The following is a 23,647-nucleotide window of genomic DNA, read 5'->3' on the forward strand; positions in this document are numbered from 1 at the left end:
CAAGAAGGGGGACACATGTCCACCTGAAGACAGGTTCCAGTTACAATTTATAACAAACGGTTCAACACCCAAGTCTCACACACAGAAACACATACATTTTCAAATACTGCAAAGGATACTTTTAGTATCGGTTAGTTTCTCTCTCCCTTCTTCTCTGCAAATGAAACAAACTTAAAAAAACAAAACAAAATAAAAAAATCATTGATATATCATAAATGTTATATATTATAGAGAGGGAGAGAGATGGATATAAAGGACAGCAATCTCGAGCAGAACAAACTGAGCATTCTTTCCAGACCTTCAGGAGAAGAAACACTGATTTTGGAAGACAGGGAGACATGCACACAGGTCAGAACTCATTGACATAGACAGATGGCGTTGATGATGATGATGACGACAATGATGATAAAGTGCAGTGCAGCATTATCCAGGTTGTGGGAGAAAGGTGATGGGACCGTATTGTCATTTCTGTGCGTCAGTTCACAGTAAAAGTTCGTTTACCAACCCTATTGAGCAGCTTCACTGTAAATCTCTGTAAATGTAAACGCTTTTGATCAACAGCTTTTAAAGAAATATGTCACAATAATGCCAATGAAATGGAATGACGATACTAATCTTACCTTGCACTAACAATGTTCTCCTAATAACAGTGTAAATAGAAGGGTGCTTCTTTACTGACCATTCAAGAGGCTGTGTGAATATTACAATTTAACTGTCTCCTGCATTAAGTAACTGGCGAAGTTGAATAAAAAGGCATCGTGTTTAGGATATCAGAAATCTTGAGAGGAACTGATTACAAGGCAATGTTCATCAAACATAACTTAAGGCACACCAGTGGGAGGACCAGAGTTTTCTCAGAGGGAGGGGCTTGGCAGGGAAGGCGTTGAGCTCTGCCAGATGATCATGTGACTACGTTCAGAGCGCTGTGGAAGGCCCTCTGTACAGGTGTCACTCCCATCGTCTCCTGAAAGAAAGAATTAAAAAAAAAAAAAGTGATCACTTGGTTTGTACTGACAACGTGGACCATAGACAAGGCAAGCTAAAGGAAACCTTGTTAATATCACCAGAATCCAAGAGGGACTGATAAACAGCACTCATTCAACATACCCTGTCTTAACAGTGTTTACAGTTTTTGCAGCCTGACACTCAACATGACATGACACCCAAAATGGGCTACACAGCAGTTGCTGTGGGGTTATTTTAGTTCTGTTAAGTCAGGACAGAAATCAGCAAGTTTTGATCTGCACAAGCTTCTCGTAAATGAACAGTGAAGAAAATAAATTGTTTTATTATTGTCTGCAAGGGACATTTGCTACATTAGACAGGTACAGATAATGCTTTGTAAAACTAGTGTGGTCCACTTCAGAATTAACAGATGCCTTTAAAAGTTGCATTCAGTGAATGGACCAAGTAAATAATCATTACTTCAGTAAGCTCTGCTTTTTATGTTTAAAGATTAGTTCTCTGTTTGTCTCTCTAGTTCTCTGATTACTCTCTTCTGAGTAAGGACAGTGCTTCCAGAAGTAAGGAAGAGCTGTTTAAATGTCGATGTAGTTGATAAATAACCTCATCATAAATTCTTGCTTTTTTAAAGTTACTGTCAAGCTACACTAAAATTATACTTGCATCACCTTCCTGCCAAACTATCTGGATAGAACTGACCCAGATGGTATGTACATCAATAAAGACTTAGGTACAAATTGCTCCAGCCACTAACATTACTGGAATCAATTGAAAACTACTGATTAAATTAAATAAATATAATAAATATAATTAAATAAATATAAATTAAAATTTAAAAAGCTGGTTTAAAAAAGATCCATAGCATCCCAGAGCTGACATTACAGTATACTATGGCAGTACATTATGCAATGTATTTGGAGAACATGAATGTAGCTTCAAAGCTCTAGAGGGTGATAGGATTACTATGTTTTTCCACCACATAATGAAACTCTAACAGACAACAACAATCTTGGCATGTTTTACATGCAAGGCGAGTGATCATTAGTAATTTTAACACCATGGTTATTATTAACTCACCAATGCGGAAGTTGATATACCCCTCCCCACCACTGAGGATGAGCTGAGAGGTAGAGATGGTTCCCCCACCAGTCGCTGAAGAGTTTATACAGCCTGAGGATGGCGGACAGAAAACATCATGTATCAGTAGACTGTACAATTAACATTGTGTGGTCAAGGTTTATGTATGTTAAGACTAAATTTAGTGTCATTTCCCTCAACACAGATAGATAATAATTAGACTTCATCAAGACTTATGTCATTTGTAATTAACACTGGTAATATCAAGTCATTTCAGGATTTTTACTGATAACTGAACTCAGCACATCCAATTACCCCCCAGGTAAAATTTTTTTTTTTTGCAAAACCTGGGACAGACAGACTATTGGAATGTGATGACACAGATAAGGAATTCATAAGGGGTGGGAAAAACTTTTTAGAATTATTTTAGAAACTGAATCAGAACTACCACTAAATTTTACACGCTTTAAATGAAAGTGCAGGATTGAATCTACAGACCAGGAGCTGCAATGATAAATTTGACAGCCTGACGATGTCCATGATAGCACAGCTGGGCCCCAGCCAGAGAGCAGTATGGGATAGCGACTGACTCCGAGCCTACAAGAGAGATTTGACATAATAACATAACAGTTGACAATGACACTGTGAAAGTCAATGAGAACCAATAAACAAAAAAAGGTTACACGTTAAACTGTCCTTAAGATATGGCAGAAGGCACTCACCCAGGCATACAGGGATAGAGAATATAGCACCACTTCCTGTCCCCACCCAGAGTCGCCCACAGATGAGAGCGAGGGAGGATATCTGTAGAGGAGAGAGTGATAGGAAGGCAGGGCCTGCAGGAAACAGATAAAGACAAGGTGTGAGAGAGGCTCACAAATAAACCGAAATGCACCTACAGGTGCACAACCACTGAGATATGAATATAAAGACCCGAATTTACAGACCCAGGGTACTGTTGACCACTGGTGTCAGATCCACCTCCTGTAAGGGCCGACCAGTTGACCAGTCAAAGAGCCGGAGGAACGGGTCAAGTCGACAGGAAGCCCACACACCACTTCCCGCTGCACAGAGGAAGCGCACTTGCTGCTCACTGCGCTCAGACACGGAGAACGAATGCTGAGAGGCAGGGAGAAATGTGCACTGAGTATGTGTACTGGTACATTACAGGCACATGAGTTCGCCAAGACAACCTCGGACATTTCTTCTCTCCAACCCATCTCTAGTATTGAATTAAGATTGATTTTTGATTCTTCAAGCCTTTTCTTTTTTCTTTGTCAAAGCAAGAAACAATACAAATAAGCCAGGAGTACACCTGAAATTCATAAAAGACAAATGTGCCCACCAATCTCTCTCTCACCTGCACTTTCCGACTCTGGACATCAATCACATGCACCCGGTTCCAGTAGCCAACCCAGAGCCCCGCCCCCCTTGCTAGGCAACAGCGAATGGGCTGCACGGGAGGTGAGCCCAGGGAAAGTAGTTCCTGATGTTGGAGATTCCAGCCGTCTGTCAGGGTTACAACTGGTTATAGTCAGGGCACTGTTTAACACAGGAACACCAAGGTTACCAAAGTGGTTCCATTCCATAAGGTCATGCTTATATCAGAAACTTTGTTTCCAGCCATAAAATAACATACTACAAGAATGTGTTGCAGGGCTTCAGAAACCACAGTAATCAGCAAAATATCATTGGCTACTAAAAATAAATTAATGTATATTTCACATTTTAAGCTAACAAACACATACTGAACATACATCACTGTGATGCACCAACACCCAAATCTCACAGCTAGTGCTGTAGTTTTAGTCAGTTTTTCACAGCCTTAACTCCCAGCTGCTTGTGCCAGTAACATGCTTCGCCAAAATCTCTTCCTGTTTGATCTAAATAAGTTTTCGGCGCTACTGAAAGCACCACTTCACTTTTCATTTCTGCTGACCACACCCTACTTATAACTTGCGTGGTCAGTATCTAGGGAAGCTGATTTACAGATTGACAACACTGATGTACAGATTGAAGGCCGCTGGCAGTTGGATTAGATGGTTGTTAAGACATCATAGTTGCTAAATCACTATCATCTGTGATAAATGACAACTGCAGAAGTGAGACAGCGGCAGTTTACTTAACCGGAGATGTGCAAACCTCTTCATTGGTTGACGCAACAAGAATTTCCTTTTACATTTTTTTTTAATCAAAAAAAAAAAAAAAGCTACTTCAGGATAGGTGCTACTCCACTGACATTATCTGGCCAACCCCTCAGGTGCCTGCAAGTGGTGAGAGGAGGAAAACCTTGCCAACCTACCCACATCTATCCCCAGCAGAGCAAAGCCAATTTGTTCTGCTATTGTGGGCTCCTGGTCATCGCTGACAGATGATATGGCTAGTTTCGAAGTCGGGCAATGTGGCTAAGCCTGCGCCTAAAAAGAGCACCTTGCTGACTGAGCCGCTTGTCAGTCATAAGTATTTAACTTTTATAACTAATTTATAACTTATATAACTTTTTTAATATCCCAGTGTTCATTTGTGAATAACGTTCCATGAGCTGTTGTATGCCTGTACTTTCGAAACATACAGAAGGTTGTGTGTAGAACAGAAAGCAGATAAGAGACACCCACCTGAATTTTGGTTGAAAAATGCCAGTGTTCCATTGGCCAGTCCAGCAACCACCTGACCCTGAGTATAACTGTAACAGATTTAGTTTACGGATTAGAGTGGTGAATAAATGCAAGACAAAAAGACACGCTTGATGTAAATTACTAGAGAGGAGTCATGCCTTTAGCCTATGAGCTACGTTTTCATGCATTTCACCCTAGTTTGGAATTACTAATTGTACACTAGACTCTTCTCTTCGCACACCTGCTATGCTCGTGTACAATGCTGAGCAAGGGGAGTGCAATCCTCCATTTTTCAGGCCCAAGTGGTCCTTTTCTTGATAGTGAACAGGATGGTGCAAAATGAACTAATATTACTTCACCAGTTCACTAATGTTATGAAAAACAGACAATATATTGTACACAACCCATTACCCATTGTGGGTATGCAGTGCTTGAGACTTAAAAGTTATTGCTACTTTAAAGTCCCCTTCTCTGCCAAAAATCATAATTTTCCATGTGTTTTTGTTGATAAGGTAGTAAATTGGTAAGAAAACACACACTGAAACAGTATCTCAGTTTCAACAACCTACATGGAAAAAATGAAGATATTTGAATATCATAACGTCTGCTTTGCTTTGAGCCAAGCCCACAGGCACAGCTTGTGATATAACTGGCAAAATTTCTAAATGAACCACACCTGCTGGATGTACAGTTTCTCTTGTGCGGAAAAACCTGTTGTATTACCATGACAATGAGGATGTGAGGAGATGTGGCTAGACAGCCAAACCCAAATGTAATTGTAATATTCCTGCCACACACACATTATATTACTGGCATTTAGCAGAGCAACAATTTTTTACATGTTACACATTTATACAGCTGGATATTTACTGAAACAATTCTCAGCTAACTACCATGTCCAAGGGTACAGCAGCAGTGCCCCTGCAGGGAACCCAACCTGCAACCTTTCATTAACGAACTCTGCTCCTTGCCACTATGCTACACTGCTGCCCCCATACAATTACTGTTGATCATGCAGTTATTGATGGGCCAGTTCACAGACACAGACAGTAATGAGAGATAAGCAGAGACAAAGGCACCTTGCCTTGGGAGGGGGAGAAGTAGACGGTTGGTAATAAGGCGTAAGGGATACTCACGTGAGAGAGTGCACTCCTTCAGAGAGAGAAACAGACTGCAAACAGCGTCTTCTGACAGAGGATGCTGAATGGACTAAAACACTGAAACAGAGAATACACATAATTTCATATTGCCTCATATACCACCCACGTGCTATCTTTTTTGTTATTAAGGTTTGATTAGTAAGATCCACTATTTAATTGACAGAGTCTCACCTTCCATCCTGAGTACCAATCCACACTGTCCCCGGTGATTCCCCTGGTTTACAAATGAAAGGCAGAAGGAGAGATGGATTTGGGAGAGTGGTTTTCAGAGGATCAAGATGGTTTCATTCTAGAATATGTTGAGGTTCTAGGGTTACAGCAACTACGGGAGAAATGACTGTGAAAATGACAGACTACTGTGGTTATGGTAGACGTTAGCAAACAATAAATGACCCAAAGAACATTGCATGTCTGCTTCTTAGCCCTGATCCTAGAGTTCCAATTTATACTGAGCTCTCAACAAGGTAGCCAAGTCTGTAATGAAAGTAATACTCTAAACTGACCATTAACTTCATTCGTATTTAAATCTAAGTCCTATAAGCTGTCATTGGTTTCAAATGACCACCAATCAAATCATCATTCTTACATAAAATCCAGTGTAAAATGTACGTGCTTTGGAAGCCGTTTGATCTCAGATAAGTTCAATGCATGCTGGGAAATATGAATGTACACATGGGATTGGAGAGTATTTAGAAATAAAACTAATGGTAGTGTGTGCTTTTATGAACACAATGGATGGATCTGTCACATACTGTCTGTTTCATACAGATTTGCCCCAGTCAGAGCATTTTTTGTATGGAGACTAATGCATTTTGATGTGTTAAAACCAAGTCAATGACACCACATGGTAGCTCCACCCATCAAGGAATTCATGAAGCCTCACTATCCCATCACAAGTTTGGTGCAGTATGTTGTAACTCCTCAAAGTGTGATAATCAGACTGACCAGCAGGGGGCACAGCACAGAGACAGAGTGCAGGTGAGGTGGGCGGAAGGCTAAACTGGTCCAGGACGGTATTGGAACGTGCTGGGTCAATCACTGTGACATCACTACTGGAGGCGGGTCCAGAGACCACCCAAACTGAACACTGAGAGTGGAAAAATAGGGAAGGTTAGGGTGTTTCATGAAATCTACAGTTACTGCTGTCTAACAGGACAAAGGATGTGTCATTCTGCTACAGGTGTTAATTATTAGTGGTTACTCAACTGCTGAGAATCTTACCGTCTGTTCGCCTGATATTGCAGGTGTTACAGCTGTAGCACAGGTGAGCTGCAGGAAAAGAACATCAAAGTCAGATCAATATCACAACAACATGCCACCTGTGCCCATACTGTTACTGATCATTACTGAACAGGTGATTCCCACCTTGGCTGTGGCATCCCGCTGATCCAGCAGTCTTAGCTGGACAAGGACTGGAACATCTTTCGGTTCAGGAGGAGGACTGGTGGAATTCTGCAATTCAGATCCAAGGTTTCAACACTGATCTCCCGCATCCCTGACCCCAGCTCTCTCCTACTGAATACGAAGTAGTTTAGAGCACTTTCTGATAAGGTTTTGAACTTAGTGCAGCACTTAGTACACTTAGCACTGTAGAAATTACAACTTTTGCAGCACTGTACAAATTACTTAGGCTACTGAAGTTTTCTCAAATGTGGATTAGTTGGTAAAGGTCTCTTTAGCATAAAGCTATCATGACGATTAAAGCTATTATGGTCATTATAGCACTGTTACGCATGCATTTTTTGTTTGAATGTGCTGAAGCGGCCACTATTTACATGGCTGTTTCAAATATATTAATGTTTTTTTTTTTTTAAACCAGAGTGCCTTCTAACGTAAGGTACATCTGCCAAATGAATGTCCTGTTCAGGCAACACGTGCGCCGCACCTGTGAAGCCGCATGGGCGACGGGCACGCTCCAGCCGTGTAGCTGGCATTTCCCCAGCATGCTCCACACATGGGAGCGGATGTCTCTGTAGAGCTCCCTCTTCCTCACGCGCGGGGACAGCACGGCGGGGGGAGAGCTGCTGAGGCGGGGAGACAGGGAGAGGTGCTGACCATTTAGCTTTATACTGCTTTCACACACAAGCAAACACTACACTGCATATACCGTACCAGCCAAAAGTTTGGACACACCTGAATAAGAGTGTGGGGAAACACGCATTCAAAGACATTTTGATCTGAAGACTTATTGCTTAAATGTTTATTAGACAAACCTAAATTGTGAAGTTGATGTCTATGTATGAAAAAAATCTTCAATTTTAAAATATATTTTTTGGCTATTTTTGAAGAATCTAGAATATAAGATAGTTTTGATTTGTTTATAACGCTTTTTTTGTCACTGCATAATTCCATTTGTGTTATTCTATAGTTTTGATGTCTTCACTATCATTCTAAAATGTGGAAAATTGTAAAAATGAAGAAAGAAAAGTGTGTCCAAACTTTTGACCGGTAATGTTATCCGTTCCCAAACAGAGATCCAGCAGACATAGCTGAGAGAGAAACAGGCCTTTCACAGATGTCTGTACAACGTGAACTTACTCTGTCTGAGTCTGATGGACAATCAGCTGCTGTGCAGGCCTGGATGGAAGGAGAGTGGGCGGAGAAGTGGGGGGTAAGGCCAGGGTTGCATCAGGGCGGGGGGCGAAGGGGTCCTTGGTCAGACCAAACAGGCGGTTAAACCTAACAGATGGAAACGGTAAAGTCAGTGGAAATATTTAACCTTAAAACCTTGCGATGATCTTCACACAACATCATCGCTCATGTGCCTGGGTCCCTGAAGAGGCTATTAGTTTGACCAAAGGGTGACGAACATTTTGGGTAAATATTTACAAACGACTGGACAAAATCCAGTTTCTGCTTGACCTAAAAATAGTAAAATAAGGAGTCCCAAGTCTTCGAGGCTGAAGCTTTCTATAGAACTGTCATTTTCACATGAACTCCTGTGGAAAACAGATTAAACTTTGACATCATATGTAAAACACCTTGATATTTCATATCCGATCTTCAAGACAGCTGAAATTGTGAAATTGCAACGACCCACACATTTCACAGTGCCGTTTTTTCAAAGCTTAATATTCCCAAGAATTATCTCTGTGCTTGTTTTTTTCCAGCCTTCTGTGAATGGCCTGATCAATTAAAATCTGTCTAAATGAAACCCCAGGCAGAGTTCTTGCATATCTTTGCATGTAAATTTCCTTCACCTAAACTCCATGATGAAACTACAGATGCAGTCACTTCCCCTTTGGCTCATCTTCTAAGAAATTATAAAAGTTTAAAACAGCAGATGTGCCACTGTGTCAGTGCTCCCCTCTCTTACCTCCTCCACATACTGCTCCTCCTCTCCTCCGCGTTCCTCTCCTCTTTAGTGGCTCTGTGGGACCAAGAGGAGAGCTTAGCAACAAAGACACATATCCAGGAGGACAGAAACACAGACTACATAAAGGTCATCAGCGGTGACCCTGAGTGCAACAGGAAAGGAAAAATAATAAAAAACAGGAAGGAGGTGGGCAGGACAAAGAGGGAGGGAGGGAGGGGGCACGCGGACCTGATCGTCTGAGACCGGCGCACAGCCTCCTGCAGCTCAATGAGACGCTCCTTGTACTGGTTCTTCTCCATCACCACCCGGGCCATCTCCGAGCGAGAGAACCGTCTCGGAGGGAGGGGCAGCCCAGACTGCAGAGAGACAGGAGGAGGTCGGTACAGGACACACTTATTTGGGAGTCACTCCGGGTAAGACCGTATCCTAAATGAGGTAATGCAATGTAATATAATGACACACAAACAGAGAAAAATCTCACTGGCTCCCAAACAGCATGGGTAAACAGCAGTGTTCTGTCACCGACACCCAAAAGTGACAATAATAGGGCTTCCATGCAAACATGCTGTGGTGATATTTATCCTGTGATAGTAGAAATCCATCAGTCCAATATTCATGGCCCCACCCTGCTATAAAAACTGCTTATATTACGCAATCTGGTATCCTGGTATTAACACGCCACGGAAAAATTTCAGCCACCATAAACGAATTGCTGCGGGTGAACTTTGGTTTGGGAGCTGTGTAAAATTATGCAACCCGTATAAACAGATATGCAAAAACATGCTGAGTCTCACCTCTGCATCCTCACCCTGACTTTCTTCCAGCTCTTTACGGAGTCTGCAGGACAGAGCGAAAACATTCGATGACGAACACTACCCAGTCCAGAAAAACTATCAAGCTTAAATAATAAAAACAGACTTCTTCTCAAACATAAAAAACAGTAACACATAACTGAAAAAAAAAAACAAAAACATGGCACTTCACATAATAATACATTCAAGGCAAACATTTCAATAATTATTACTTTATTATTACTATTATTTCTGTTCATTTCCTGTCCTTACCGCTTTGTTTCTTCCTCCATCTCCCGCATCCTTCCCTCCAATCGTGTGATGGTTTCACGGCAAGAGCCCACCTCCAGGCCGAGGGCAGCCCTCTCATTGGTCAGCTCTTCCACCCGCGCAATCAGTGCCCTTCGAGCTGCCTCTACCAGCTCACTAAGTGCAAGGGAAACAGAGCAAATACAAGGAACATATATACATGCATATGCACACAACTAGTCATGCATTTTATATCCAGCTGTCATTTCACTTCAAGTATATTACAAACAGGGCTAGACATGACAGCGGTCCTCTCATTAGGGAGGTGCGGTTGGGGATTCACAGCCCACAGATTGACAATGATGGTAATGTTCTTACTGGGTGCGTTTCAGTTCCTCATGCTCAGAGAGAATCTCCTCAAACTGGTCAGTGCTACCTGCAGAGAGAACAGGAAGAAGGGAGACACTGAGAGAGGGTTAGCGCCTCTTATAAAAACAAAAAGAGTACATTTGTTAGTTAGTACTACTCATCTAACAACAGCATGCACCTCAAACTGCATGAAATACACCCCCCCCCTTCTTTTGAATCCCCCACAAGCTGTCCCTCTCTCCATCCAAGCAGCATATTGTATCTGTCACTCACTCGCACCCACCCCTCCCCCCCTCCTCCCCAGCCCCCCGCCCCGTCCTCACCTCTCACACTGGCCCCTCTGTCCACACTCTCCACGTACTCCCGGCTCAGCTCCGACAGCTCAGAGAAAACAGAGTCTGTGTTCCTGAGGTCCCACTCCATGCCCCCCGGGCCCTCCTCATCCTCCTGCTCCTCCGCCTCCACCTCCCCAATCTCCTGCCCTATGCTGGACTGGAGCTCGCCTCCTGAGAGACTGCTAGTGTTCTTCGCTGCACCTTTCGGGGTGCTGGGAGAAACAGAGATGGCGGAGAAAGAGTGCAGGTCTGTTATTTAAACTACAAATCTGGAGAGAGCTGTTTGCGCAACAAAATTTGCACAACATCGCTTGAACTCTAAGACATGTTTCTTTTGTCTGTATTTACTGTTAAACTGATCTGTTCGAGCCCAACTAAGACAATGAGTCTACGCCAAATCATAATTAAAACAAAATGCAACATAATGGCTGCCAGACTGGAAGTATTTAATATTAGGCGGTCCTTTGAGGAAGGGTTGATACCAAACCATATGAACAGTCAAAAAAAGGAAGTAAAACCATAAAAAATAAAATATTCAAATTGTGAAGAGACAGACATAGAAGCTATAAGAATGGTACCCATTTTCAATAGTTCTGAGAGCGTATGCAGTCAGCCATTGTGTATTGTAAAGCTGTTAGAATGCATAATGGATAGGCACAGACATGAGCCGAAGGAACCTGGAAAGGCACAAGTAATACGAAACGTTTATTGAAAAATTAATCAGGAGCCTGGATTGACCTTGATGATTGGTTTCACGCAGAGGGAGGGAAGTGAGGGAGGCATGTGAATAAAGTTAAATTATAACACACGCAAAAGTAGCACAGGAGAGGCTGTTAATTGAAAAATCTATAAGGGGGCCTTGTGACCTTGACTTTTACCAGCGACCTCAAAATAATATAAGGGTTTTGGAGGAGTATTGAGGAAAAGATATACGTCAGGCCTTATAAAAGCCAAGCACACCGAAAATCAATTTCATGATGGAAGGACAAACTGCTTTCCCCTTTGGTCTTAACCATCTGTGAAGAATGGACCCCTCATGTACCATGTCAGTTCTGTAACACTCAGTGAACTATCAGCATTCTAAGGTGCACTGCATTACACTTTCACCATTAAGCAGACGCAGTCAGGTAACGTTTCACCAGAGTAACGAACAGCACAGGGAAAATGCTATACCTGGCTTCAATGAAGCAATCCAGTTGTGCCAGCTCGGGAGTAGAACTGATGATGGCATCAATAAAGGATGGATCTGTCCCGTCTCTCTCAGGCTCCGCGACCTTGTTAATTACTTGACTGTCCTCGGTAATGGGAGTTTCTGAAGGGGTGGGATCACAGCTTGTCCCTGCTCTTGGCTCTGCCTGCTTTAATCATATAGTACAGATGAATGATGAGGAATCAGGTGTGCCTCACTGAATTAATTAGATTGCCGTACGAGGAAAAGTCACTAATGATTGCCAATAAAATTAATGAAACTGTTACTTGCTATCAGCTCGTTCATAATTTATATTGTAAAGCTGGTGGTTTATTTTTGATTGATGTATGATTTTTTTTAAACTCCATGTGAAGAACAGGTCAGATGTGTTAGAAATTATATTACCTGCATGCAGGCCTAAAATACCATCTGTGTAACTTTTGAGACACACCCTCACATGCTCAAGAACATCAGCAGTCAGCATTTTTTTTCCAGCCCATTCAGATGTTTTATGTCTATCCAAAAACAGACTGGAAAGTCTGGTATGACAGCTGACTGATGTCGATCTGCAGTGGTTTTTTAGAGCATTTGGGGGTGATACTTGACATGGAGCTGGACTGACAGGCTGCAGCAGTATTTCTAAAGCTGATGGAAGGATGAATAGGAATGTAGTTACCTGCGTGACAGAGGAAGTTTGTTGGACACCCTGCTCTGATGGGGCCTCGGAACTCTTAGAACGCATACGATTCCTAAAATAACAGTTAATACATACAAATGGGCCAAAGATGAGGACAGACAGACACAGCTTAACACAGGAAATCTGGATGAAAATAGAATGAGCTTTCAACACTGACAGTAACACACACACCTACATATCTATGCACGCATGCATGCACAAATATGCAAAGAGTTGCAGAGAGGAATTCCAGAATAACAGGTAACCTTAATGGGGAAAGAGCTCCTTCTCTCTCAGACTCTCTTTTCTTCTCAAGGAGATCCCGATAATTGTGCAACAACTGAGAGAGAGAAGGAGAGAGAAGCTTTACTGACACTTGCAGAAGGGGCAAGTCCATTGTTTACACTATACATGACCGCTCACATGCAAGATAAAACATGACCAAACCTTATTGTGCGTGTGTTTAAGCGTGCTTAAATCTCGAGTCAGACCCGCCCTCTGTTCCTCTAAGGCAACCACTGTCACAACAACAAAAGAAACAAAAAGTAATGTTAAATCCTGCAATAAGAACAAGAAATAGGTTACATACACAGCAGAAAGTGTAAATGACAATGAAACTGGAATAATAAGGACAGAAGTACTGTGAAAGACAAAAGAATGAGGTGCAAAAATATGAAATAAATGAGAGAGTGCTGATTACAGACCACCAGCCAAAACAGATAAAGGAGAAAGAATGGACAGACCAACGTGGAGACACTTACACTGGTCTGCCTGCTCCCTGGCCTTTTTCTCCAGCTCTCTCTCCCTCCGCTCCCTTTCTTTCTCCCTCCCCTTCATCATCCTTCTTTCCTGCTCGAACTGGTCGTCCAGCTCCAAATACCTCTGACAGGGACACAACGAGTCCAGAGTTTCACTACTGGCGCTCCCATTAGAGGTGTTATTGATTTTTTATTATCGATGCCCCCGTCTCGTGTGTGAATGTTAATGCACTGAATACATGGCCAGTCAGTCAGTCAAGTGTTGACACTTTTACACCTACAACTCTCTCACCTCCTGGCTCTCTCGCCTGAGTGTTCTCTCGCTCTGATATCTCTCCAGCAGCTCCTCTCTCTCTCCCTTCTCCCTCTCCGCCTCCTCCTCCATCTCTCTCAGCCGGGCCCGGCAGCTGGCGAGGCCCTCCAGAACCCACACCAGAACGGGCACCAGCGACTCCACCACATCGGCCCCATGGGTCTCGATCACACTCTGTGGAGCGGGGAGACAGGGCTCGGTTACACCGCGCACACAATCCAGACGCAGCAGGTACAGAGGCATGTGCAGACAGAGGAGGACAAGCACAGTGTAATGGGCGTGGGGGGGGGGGCTGTGGGGGCAAAGGCAGGTGTGATACAAGTCTAAGGAGACAGGTGTGGGGGACAGACAGAGGAGCAGTTTGGTTGAGGGAGGGACACCAAAGACCGACAGTGTGGCACAGGGAAGAGCACCAGAGACAGAGAGTGCGGCACAGATAGAAACAGTTGGACGGAGGAGACTGGTTACCTGTAGCTCAGAGTAGAGTTTCCCTGCTTCTTCACTCACGATGTCAGGGTCCAGCTCCACCTCCCCAGCTGCACACAGGATACTCTCCCCGCACTCCATCTCTCCGCTTCACAACCCTCACTACTCCTGTGTCTGCGAGTACCACTTCAACTGGCACTGTGAAAGAGTCCGTCTATCCACCTCTTCCTGGATCTACAAATATCTGCCCAACTACGAATGTATGGAATTCTACTTAATACCTTTCCTTATTTCCTGTTCCTCCATCTCTCTACCTTATTCCTCCAGCTATCTGTCATTGTATATACCAATAAATTTAACTGCCTGCCTAACAAATTAATACAGTTATCCCTCTATGAAACAAACTATCTAATGTCAGGAGGTGTTTTGGTGCCCATTCTGCAAAAGGAGAAAAAAAAAATCAACACAAATGATCACTTTTTAGTTCTTATGACTTTTTGCTGTCACCTATACACAAAAAAAAAAACTGTCTTCTCGCTCAGATTTTTGGTGAGTACTGAGAAAATCTTTAGCATTTAGTTCCTCTTTAGCACATACTGAATCTGGAACTGTAACTAAAAATGAACACGCTACAGTTCCACATCAATAACCCCACACATGGCCTCTTGTCTGTATTCTAGCTCCTACACCTCCACTTCCACCCTTCAACACCCCATGGCCTGAACTCTGACTCCTAAGTCTCGTGGCAATACAAGCTTGTGGCAGTACAAACCCAGGTGTCTGGAAATTACCAGTAACAGTTTATGGTCACAGGTCCTATGACAGCATTCACTCCCCCTCTGGCACTGTCTCCACCATGGCACTATACGTCAAGGTTAGCACTAACGATTCAGTAATCTGTGCAGCTGCTTGCCAGACCCAATTTAATGCAGTTTTTGTAATTTGCTCCAGATAACAGCACCTGCCAAATAAATAAATGTGAATGTAATACATGAATACATGTAAATGTGAGCCACAACTACCGCCACCTTCCTACCTTGGCTACAGCTGACAGCTTACACCCTTCCCTTCACCTACCTCTTGCAGTACACTCGCCTGGCTTGCTGACAACATTTGTTGGCCTTCCTGACACAACTTGTGCTGCGCTCTCTTCCACGTGCTAATTCCTGGTGACCTCTTGTGACACCGTGGGTCACAGCATTCCGCTGACTGCTCACTACTGTGGGCCATTTATCCCTCACCGCACTCTTCCCACTTGCTGATCCAGGCAAGCGCGTGTGTCCCCCCCTCTTCCTCTGTCCATACAACCCCTCCAAGGCTCAAGGCCTTGCTCACGACAACCATGTCCATGGCCATGCATCAGCTTCCAAGGTGTCTCTTACATCTGATACACAGAGAGCTCTGTGGTGTCACCATACTCTCCTCTCACCCTCCCGGTCTTACCATCTGCACCACATTGAAACCAGCGTTTCATGCTTTTCCTTATTTCAGATAACATTCATTTCTCAGACACATTCTTCAAATGATCCAGATCAAAATAAAAACAGAGCCGATTTCTAATTAAGGCAAACCTCTGAGCTAGGTACATCACAATAAGACAGTTGCCTGTTTCATCATTAATTAATGTACTTGATTATTTAATGTTTTTCTTTGATTGCATGTTTATGCTTAAGTTGAAACTGATAACCTCTAAAATGAGGCATCAAGAAATAATTGCCTGGAGTAAAGCAACCTACTTACAATTCAGCATTCTTACTGTAGACATTAATAAAATTGCATTCAAAACAACAGGAGTGCACTGTGCATCAAACCAGTAAAATGTAATTTAATCCTTGCACGTCACATATCCCGACTGTCACTTACTCACTCACTCACACACACACACACACACACACACACACACACACACACACACAAACAAACGACTGAATGGCAGACCGACAAAGACAGTCAAAAAGATCATGCATACAGGTTAACTATACACGTAAACTGTAGCTATGAAGTGCAAAATCGCTGACAGACCTGAGACAAAAATAACACCAGCAAACACCTTGAACGACATTCGTTGAAAAGCTATTAGCAAGCTAACTAGCTAGCAAGCAGCAAAACTTCTGTCTTACTTACTTCTCTTTCTCTGTTAGCCAACTCACCTCTCCGTATATAACTATCCCCTCGTAAAAAAAAATAACCTTTCACATTATTCTTCCAAACTAATCTACTTCTTATACTTTTAAAAAGCTATCGATCGCTCTAAACGAGTTTAAAGAAAGGGGGCGTCAATTACCTGCAAGAAGCGTGATGGAAGGTCTGCTCAGACCTATCGAGACTTTCAAGGTATTGAAGAGAACCAATGGTGACGCCAAGAAGGCGGGTCAGAGGCAGTTCCCTTTTTTAACCTAGAAAAAAATTTCCTGAAACTTGAACACAAACACGTGATCCAGGAAAGCTGAGGGGTGTCATGTGACTTGAACCACGTAAATCTAATACCTGTGTGAATTATTGACGTAGCGTGCAAGCTGACGGGTTGTCCAAGCTCTGTACTCTTTTTCGCCTTCTGTCTGTTAACAACGTAACACATGCCTAGAAAGTAGAGCGCTACTACGGTGTCATACTTAGTAACATACTTAGTCTTTCTGCTGTAGATCCCAAAAATATATATCAGTATTGTTTTAAGTCTGATAGTGGACAGCAGTCTGGCTGGACTGCTGGGTGTCAAAACAACACTGGCTAGAGTCACACTGCTGCTCAGCCAACGTACTGTTTCTGAAATAACAAGTTGGACGAGATAAGAGTAGCTACGAAGGAAGTATATTGTGTGTACGCGTCTTTTTTTCTCATGAAACCCAGAAAAAATCCAGGTTTTTGCCTTACGTTTTAGTGTAATTTATGTAGGAGGTGGTCTCGCTCACAACTTTAGTTTTGTCTTGTTAAGAAGGTTATTTTGTTTATAAGCTCCAATTCGACCAAAGTGTAATTTGCAAATATGTACAAGCAAGCTACCAAACGTTATTTAACGGGATGACCTATACGGATTGTCCCCAGGGTGACAGTAAAATGTCCCTTAAACCGCTATTAATTTATAAAAAAAAATCTACGACATATTCATTAAAAGTAATATTCTTGTATAAAAGTTGGAAATAAATGTCATGTTAAAGTATTAATTTAAGTCATTTATGCTGTAGTGGATAATGTTGCACAAAACGTAAGGTGCGATTATTTGAGAACTATTCGATAACAACAAACAAAATCTGCGCTTAATTGTTTTATAAAGTCTGAGAGAATGCAATTATTCTTTGCACAGATGTCTTTCAGAAATGTAAATTGCAGAGTGGTCTTCAGATTCTTGTTTCGGAATCCAGGTAATGATCCCAAAATATCACAGTGTGGTGCTATTAAATTATAAAGAAGATTAGGCAATGGGAAAGTTCACGGTTCACGGTATCATTCATCCACCCCCATTCTGAAACTGAAAAAAATCAAAACTGAAGACAATTTGCTCACTTCACAGTAGATGGCGCCAAATACACAGGCACCATAATTATCAGCTGTGAAGAGACACAGTAGAGGGTGAGGGTTATTTGGCGTTGGCGTTTAGAGTCTGTGGACGTAAAGTGTTTCCCTGTACCACTGTAATGCAGTGTTCTGATTGGCTGAATAATGAAGAGCTCTAGGACGAAGATTCGCATAAACCTGCTTTCATTGTTCTTTTTCGTTATGCTTCATGAGCCACTCTATCAGGCAATCACCACACTGTGTGGTCCTATCTCTGCTTCACCCCCCTCAAAAGCGGAAGTACCCCAGCCCAGCCACTAATAGCCCTCCTATCATAACATCTAAAACCACAAGACCCATAACCACCATTTCAGTGGGGGGTACCGGGGCCCAAGCAAAGCACAGAGGATCTCAGGAAGCTAAAACGTGACTAAGCCTTTAGCACGGGGGACATTCTGCATGCTGTAACTGGCCGCAAGGCTTGAAAAAGATCCGAGAACATATTTCACCCACATGCCATACGCTCACAGCAGGAAACGAGAGAAACAATTTCTTTCAACCCCTCCCCTTTTGCAGGAAATACTTCAGACGTTTTCCTGTTACATTCCTGCTTGATTACACAAAACAGTCGAGGGTGAGATGATATGAGGGTGAGTGAGAATGAGAGAGGTCAGGAATTAACAGAGAGGCACAGTAAAGACTCACATGGCAAGTGAGAGGCAGTTCTTTATTTTACTTTTCCATATGATTTATTATGATTCATCAATGTAAAACATTATATTGTTGTAAATGTATGCATTATATATACTTGTATGTATCATGCATCTCTGGCACATGTCTTAATACAGGCAAAATACATTCCAGCATAGTTCAGTACAATATGATACACAATCGACCAATGTCCAGACCAGTATAATACAATGTAATAGTAGAATCCTGAGGGGTGTTGCACATTGCAATTTCATACAAGCGCTACCTTTTCAATGTTAATTTTCCTATCCTATCCGACCTTACCCTCCTTTAAATCTCTTTTCCTTATCTCCCTCCTACACGGTCACTGTCTTCACACAGCTTCTGCCCCTCTCGCCCACCAGCACCACTTTACCATCATCTGCCTCTCTTCGACCAATCATTCCCTTCCTCCTCAGGAACCGGCAGCCAATGACTGCAACCACCACACCTGAGCTTATAGCCAGCACCACCAATCCGAGGGACAGCAGATGTGAGGTCCCACCCTTGACGCGTGTGGATACATCCCATAGTCCCACTGCAATCACACTCACACCAATCAGAGTGCCCCACACCCCAAAGGCCAACAGGCATGAACCCCATGACAGTTCAGCACCCCCTGTTACTACTGTGACACCTGCTACCGATACCACGCCACCTGGTAAAGTCACTGTTTCAGATTTGGGGTCAAAAGTCACAGCAGAAGTAGCCAAAGGGGGCGCAGGAGGGTTGGAGATATCGGACATGTTTGTCCGCTTGTCCTTTGTTCTGTCGTTCCTTTCTGTTCTGAAGGCACCTCCGGTGTGTTTCCCGTTGATGTGCAATCTTTTGGCTTTCTCGTCTTTCTGTGAATGCCAGCCTTTTCACTCCTGTTTCAAGACACAGTAGATTCAGAAATGGGTTAATCATAATGTATCATACTGTACAACACCAAAAAGAGCCAGTCTTTTCCATCGCAACACTTCATAGACGACACCCTCAAATTATAACAAATTGTATCAATGCTTCTCTTAAATTTATAACAGGATACTTACAGAGCTAACAATGGTAGAAATGATTGATGGTGTACAGTTGTGGTTAAAGAGCTGGAATGTTTCAGGTTCCAATCCAAGATGTGACAGTGCCATTATCTTTGAGCGAGATGCATAACTTTAATTTCTATCTGTGGAAATGACTGTGAAAATGAATCTTACCCGAAATGAGAGAGTCTGCTAAATAATAGCATTTATATGTATTCATTCGACAGAGTAATAACAATTTATCAAACACTGACTGAAACTGCGTTTTGTTTCAAAGTCAAAATAGTCAAATCATTACAAATTTATAATTTATCTTTATAATTAACAAGTCAGGAAAGGCTAATTCATATATAGTTTGTGCTTTTTAAGCAATGATGGGTTAAAAGAGTACGGTGGTATCATAAATAGTAAACCCACAGCAAAAACAAAATTTCATTTGAAAAGGCAAACTCACCTTCACAATTTCAGGTCCAAGTACATCTGTAGTCTCAGACACCGAACAAAGAGGTAATACAAAATATTCATATATTTCCAAAAGTCATGTATTACGATGAAAGTTCAGGGAGGTAGTTTTTCATGGTGTAACTGTGAAAAGGCAGAAATATGTGGTCTTGCCTGGTGGTGGAGGGCGTGAATAATGAGTGCTTCAAACGTGCAGCGGTTGCCTTTATCAGCTGCGTCACAACCTGAGGCCCGCAACATGGAGGCCTGTTGTTATTATTATTGTTATCGTTTGTTTGTGTCTGTCGCTCTCTGTACTTGGTAGGAAAGTCACGTCTGTCATTAAGCATCATTACAGCCCATTAACTTGTATTTATCTAAGAACTGGACCACCTCCCCTCCCTTCCCTCTCAGCCTCCCGCTTTCTCGCCAGATTTTGGATGTGCTTGACAAGGGTATTGTCTGAAGTTGAAGGGTTTTTGTTTTTTCACACAATGTTTCCCCCTAACACCCCCCCCCCCCCCCCCCCCCCCCTCTCCATTTGCAGAACTCAGTTCGGCATATCCTTTCTGCAATAAAGCTGTGAAACTACTTCAAATATGTGAAAACTGTTTGACAATATTTTTCCAAAAGTTTACACAACAACTTCTTCTTGATGTGGTTTTTATTTTAAAGAATCATTACATTTATATGCAAACCAACTGACTTTCATACAGTCAGACTGTCATAGTCCTCTCCTTTCTTTTTCCTTTTCTCCATCTATTATCATTACCATTAGCTGTTGCCTAGTCATCCTCTACAGTTTTGGCCGTATTCATAGACTCGCAGTTCACATATCTGCTGTTTTGCCTTTTTCTTGTTTATGTGCTTTATAAGTTCCTTTCTGTTTCCTTCACTCTTATACCAACACAGGCCAAGCTCTGTTCCACTGTTTGGACCTGTCCCTGAGCCATTCGCTGCTGTGTTTTTTTTATAGCAATTTATTTGCTAATCTAATTTTGGTTTATTTTCTGGTGCTATATTTTGTTTGGCTTTGTTTTGTAGTTTTGCTTGTCTCTCTAGGCACAAAAGTGAGAGAAATAATTTTATGACGTGGAGAAAAAAAAATGAGCATAAAAAATATTTTCTCGATAAAAATACAAGACATTAATCCTTGACAGAAAAGCATATGCGCTCTCCAGATTTATGGCTCTGACAAAGACAAAGTTGATATATTATTAGTATACTGGCCGTGCCAAATGCAATACGTCAAACCTGTGACACTCTGACGCACACACTCAAATAAGGACCCAGGACAAGTGGAGATAGATATTCCCCCTATAGCATTAAAGGGAGTTAAGTGTTATTGTGTTGCTTACATAAGAGGGTCTTTCCAGCCTCAATCTAATTAATGTGATTGTTTATAGACAACTATGATGTCCTCACAAGTGTGTCAGTAAGGTAGGGTTGTATAATGTGTTTCTAGTTGGTCTTTAATAAAAAAATACACAATATTTATAGATAAAAAAAATTGGTGTGTGTATAAATATTCACAACAAACACATGAATACATACTACAACCATAAAGACATGGATCATGAATGCTCTCCTCTGATATAAAAATCTGTTCTTTTGAGTCCTTCTGTTCCATTAGCATTAAAGGATTTGAAAACTTTGACATTTTACACCCTCTTTACAAGCCAAAAACATTATAGCTTGACATTTAGTTCAGAATCCCAGGTAACTTTTGTTCTTTGTTGCTGTGATAAATAGGCTCAGAGTAAAATGTTAAAATAATTAGGCTGACTAAATGAACGCATGGACAGACTGGTCAAGGGCTCAGTTTATCCTCGTCCGTTCTGTCTTTCCCTTTCATTCCTCCGTCTAGTTCCTCAAAATACGTGTACTTGCCCCTGGCTTCCCTTCTACACTCAAAAAGTGTGGGTCAGAGGTTATAGATTTTTTTATGTGGGGGTGTCTTAATTGGCTCAGAAGGTGTAATCCAATAGACAGGGAGTCTCAAAGCATATTTATAGACTAAGAAAAATCTCCTCTTAAATCGGAGGGGTTGGCAGGAATGAGAAGGCAGGGTAAAGTCAGAGCTGGGTGGAGAGAGCAACAGGCAAAACAAATAAATAAAGACGGACGCTGGGATGGCAAAAATACTGACCACACAACAGGTTGATTAACAGACAGGGAAAGGAGGAAATAGGTCCCTGTGTCTGTCCCTTTTGGAATCCATTAAAGGATTAATAACATAAAAGACAGGGAAGAGAAATGCTAAATTCAAGATCACTGAAGGGGAATGACAACTGTCATTTTTAGCAGCACACAATACGTACCACCAAAAAAAAGTATCAGGTGTAATGAAGTTACATGATGAAATGTAAAATGAACTGAATGAAATGAATTGTTGAGAATGCACCTAAACAACCAAGCTTCTATTGTCTTCATTTCAAACTTGTGGACTCTTTTGCCCTGTTCCTTTACTTTTTATGTATTGCAGTTTTTTTAATATTGGTGAAATAAAAATGTCCTGGTTCTCTATGTCCTCTCCTTAACTATCAACCATATTTCATTGAATGTGAAGTTCAGGTTTAAGTTTACTCTTGGGCAGGGTCGGGGGTGGGGGTGCATCTGAGGAGGAAGGGGTCATCACTGACAACACAAAATAGGCAGGCAGATATAATCATGTTTACACGCTCCCTGCCTTGAGAACTTCCTAGCATACCATTACATGTCAGACACACACACACACACACAGGAGGAATATGACTGAAATAGGATTAGGGAGTGGACAAAGCCCCGACTAAGACAAGAACAAGGCAAGACACGCTTCCTGGAAAGACCATGCAGATGGCGGGACCTGTCTTAGGAGCAGACAATCAGTTAAGCTTATTTGAAAGCAGAGAAAAGACCCTAACCCTTCTTAATTAATCATCATTACAAAAAGGGAAGGGTCGGTAGTGTTTTGAGCTGTGCCATAGACATTGCGCTCTAAGCAACAAATTAATTTGCTTTAGTAAGTGGATGGATGTACGGGACAGCTTTATGAACAGTATGATTTCCTTTTAGGACTATGCTGTAAGCCCTGCTACCCAAATCATATAGACAGATGAACTTGCTACAATTCTGACACCCAGTGGTAAAACTCCAGCATAAAGCATCCTCAATACATTTTCCACATTTCTGTTTGGTATTGCTTCTGGTCACGGCCAGTGCAACTGATCCTATGCAAAAATCTTCATTATACTCCTGTCCAAATGAAGGTCGCACGTACATGCTCTTGACATCACAGGTGAGATCTCTACAGGTGGCAACACCTCTCCAGAAGGTGCACACATGTCTAGGACATGTAGAATGGTGCCTTATTCTTTGTCAGTGCTCGCTGGAACCTCTCAGACTACAAAAAGGCACATCTATCAAAATGCAGCCACCACTGAAATGTTCCTGATTTCAGCTGTCTCCACTCTGTGCTCTCTGAGCACCTGAACAGCTCTGGGACTGGACTGGACTGGGAAACATCTGAAGCCAGCTAGAAATGACCAACCCCTCAAATCCCGCATTGAGACAATATGGAATTACAGAGACATAAACACAGGGTGTAATAAAAGCATGGAGACATACACAAAATCTCTTGGAAGCCACCACGTCCATGGACAATCTCTTTATTATTGAAACCTTTTCTTATTTCTGCTAAACCAAAAAAAGATGCATGCTCAGTATTGATCAGCCCACAACTCTCTGCTT

At 42.2% G+C, this 23,647-nt stretch overlaps 2 protein-coding genes across 3 annotated transcripts; both read right to left on the reverse strand.

Moving 5' to 3' along the window:
* Positions 1–412: 412 nt before the first annotated feature.
* On the reverse strand, positions 413–16,501 carry si:dkey-17m8.1 (C-Jun-amino-terminal kinase-interacting protein 4). The gene is made up of 28 exons (XM_036538648.1): positions 16,362–16,501; positions 14,280–14,675; positions 13,791–13,985; positions 13,502–13,622; positions 13,188–13,258; positions 13,007–13,080; positions 12,741–12,813; positions 12,049–12,233; positions 10,864–11,087; positions 10,550–10,607; positions 10,196–10,348; positions 9,926–9,968; positions 9,360–9,487; positions 9,132–9,185; positions 8,354–8,494; positions 7,701–7,839; positions 7,181–7,267; positions 7,037–7,084; positions 6,761–6,902; positions 5,987–6,029; positions 5,792–5,872; positions 4,656–4,723; positions 3,401–3,549; positions 2,988–3,159; positions 2,763–2,876; positions 2,539–2,637; positions 2,041–2,133; positions 413–964 (listed from the first exon to the last, which is right to left on the reverse strand). The coding sequence occupies exons 2-28, from the start codon at positions 14,376–14,378 to the stop codon at positions 855–857; spliced, it is 2,964 nt and encodes a 987-aa protein (XP_036394541.1). The 5' UTR covers positions 14,379–14,675; positions 16,362–16,501; the 3' UTR covers positions 413–854.
* Positions 16,502–18,453: 1,952 nt separating this feature from the next.
* Positions 18,454–20,106, reverse strand: LOC118784220 (transmembrane protein 100-like). Of its 2 annotated transcripts, none has more exons than XM_036538305.1 (2): positions 19,932–20,106; positions 18,454–19,327 (listed from the first exon to the last, which is right to left on the reverse strand). In XM_036538305.1, the coding sequence occupies exon 2, from the start codon at positions 19,202–19,204 to the stop codon at positions 18,776–18,778; it is 429 nt and encodes a 142-aa protein (XP_036394198.1). In that variant the 5' UTR covers positions 19,205–19,327; positions 19,932–20,106; the 3' UTR covers positions 18,454–18,775. The 2 variants fall into 2 exon arrangements, with proteins under 2 accessions (XP_036394198.1, XP_036394200.1); XM_036538307.1 differs by lacking the exon at positions 19,932–20,106 and adding an exon at positions 19,493–19,618.
* Between the last annotated feature and the right edge of the window lie 3,541 nt (positions 20,107–23,647).

This window comes from Megalops cyprinoides, chromosome 10 (assembly GCF_013368585.1).
Source record: "Megalops cyprinoides isolate fMegCyp1 chromosome 10, fMegCyp1.pri, whole genome shotgun sequence".
In the NCBI taxonomy this organism is placed as follows: domain Eukaryota; kingdom Metazoa; phylum Chordata; class Actinopteri; order Elopiformes; family Megalopidae; genus Megalops; species Megalops cyprinoides.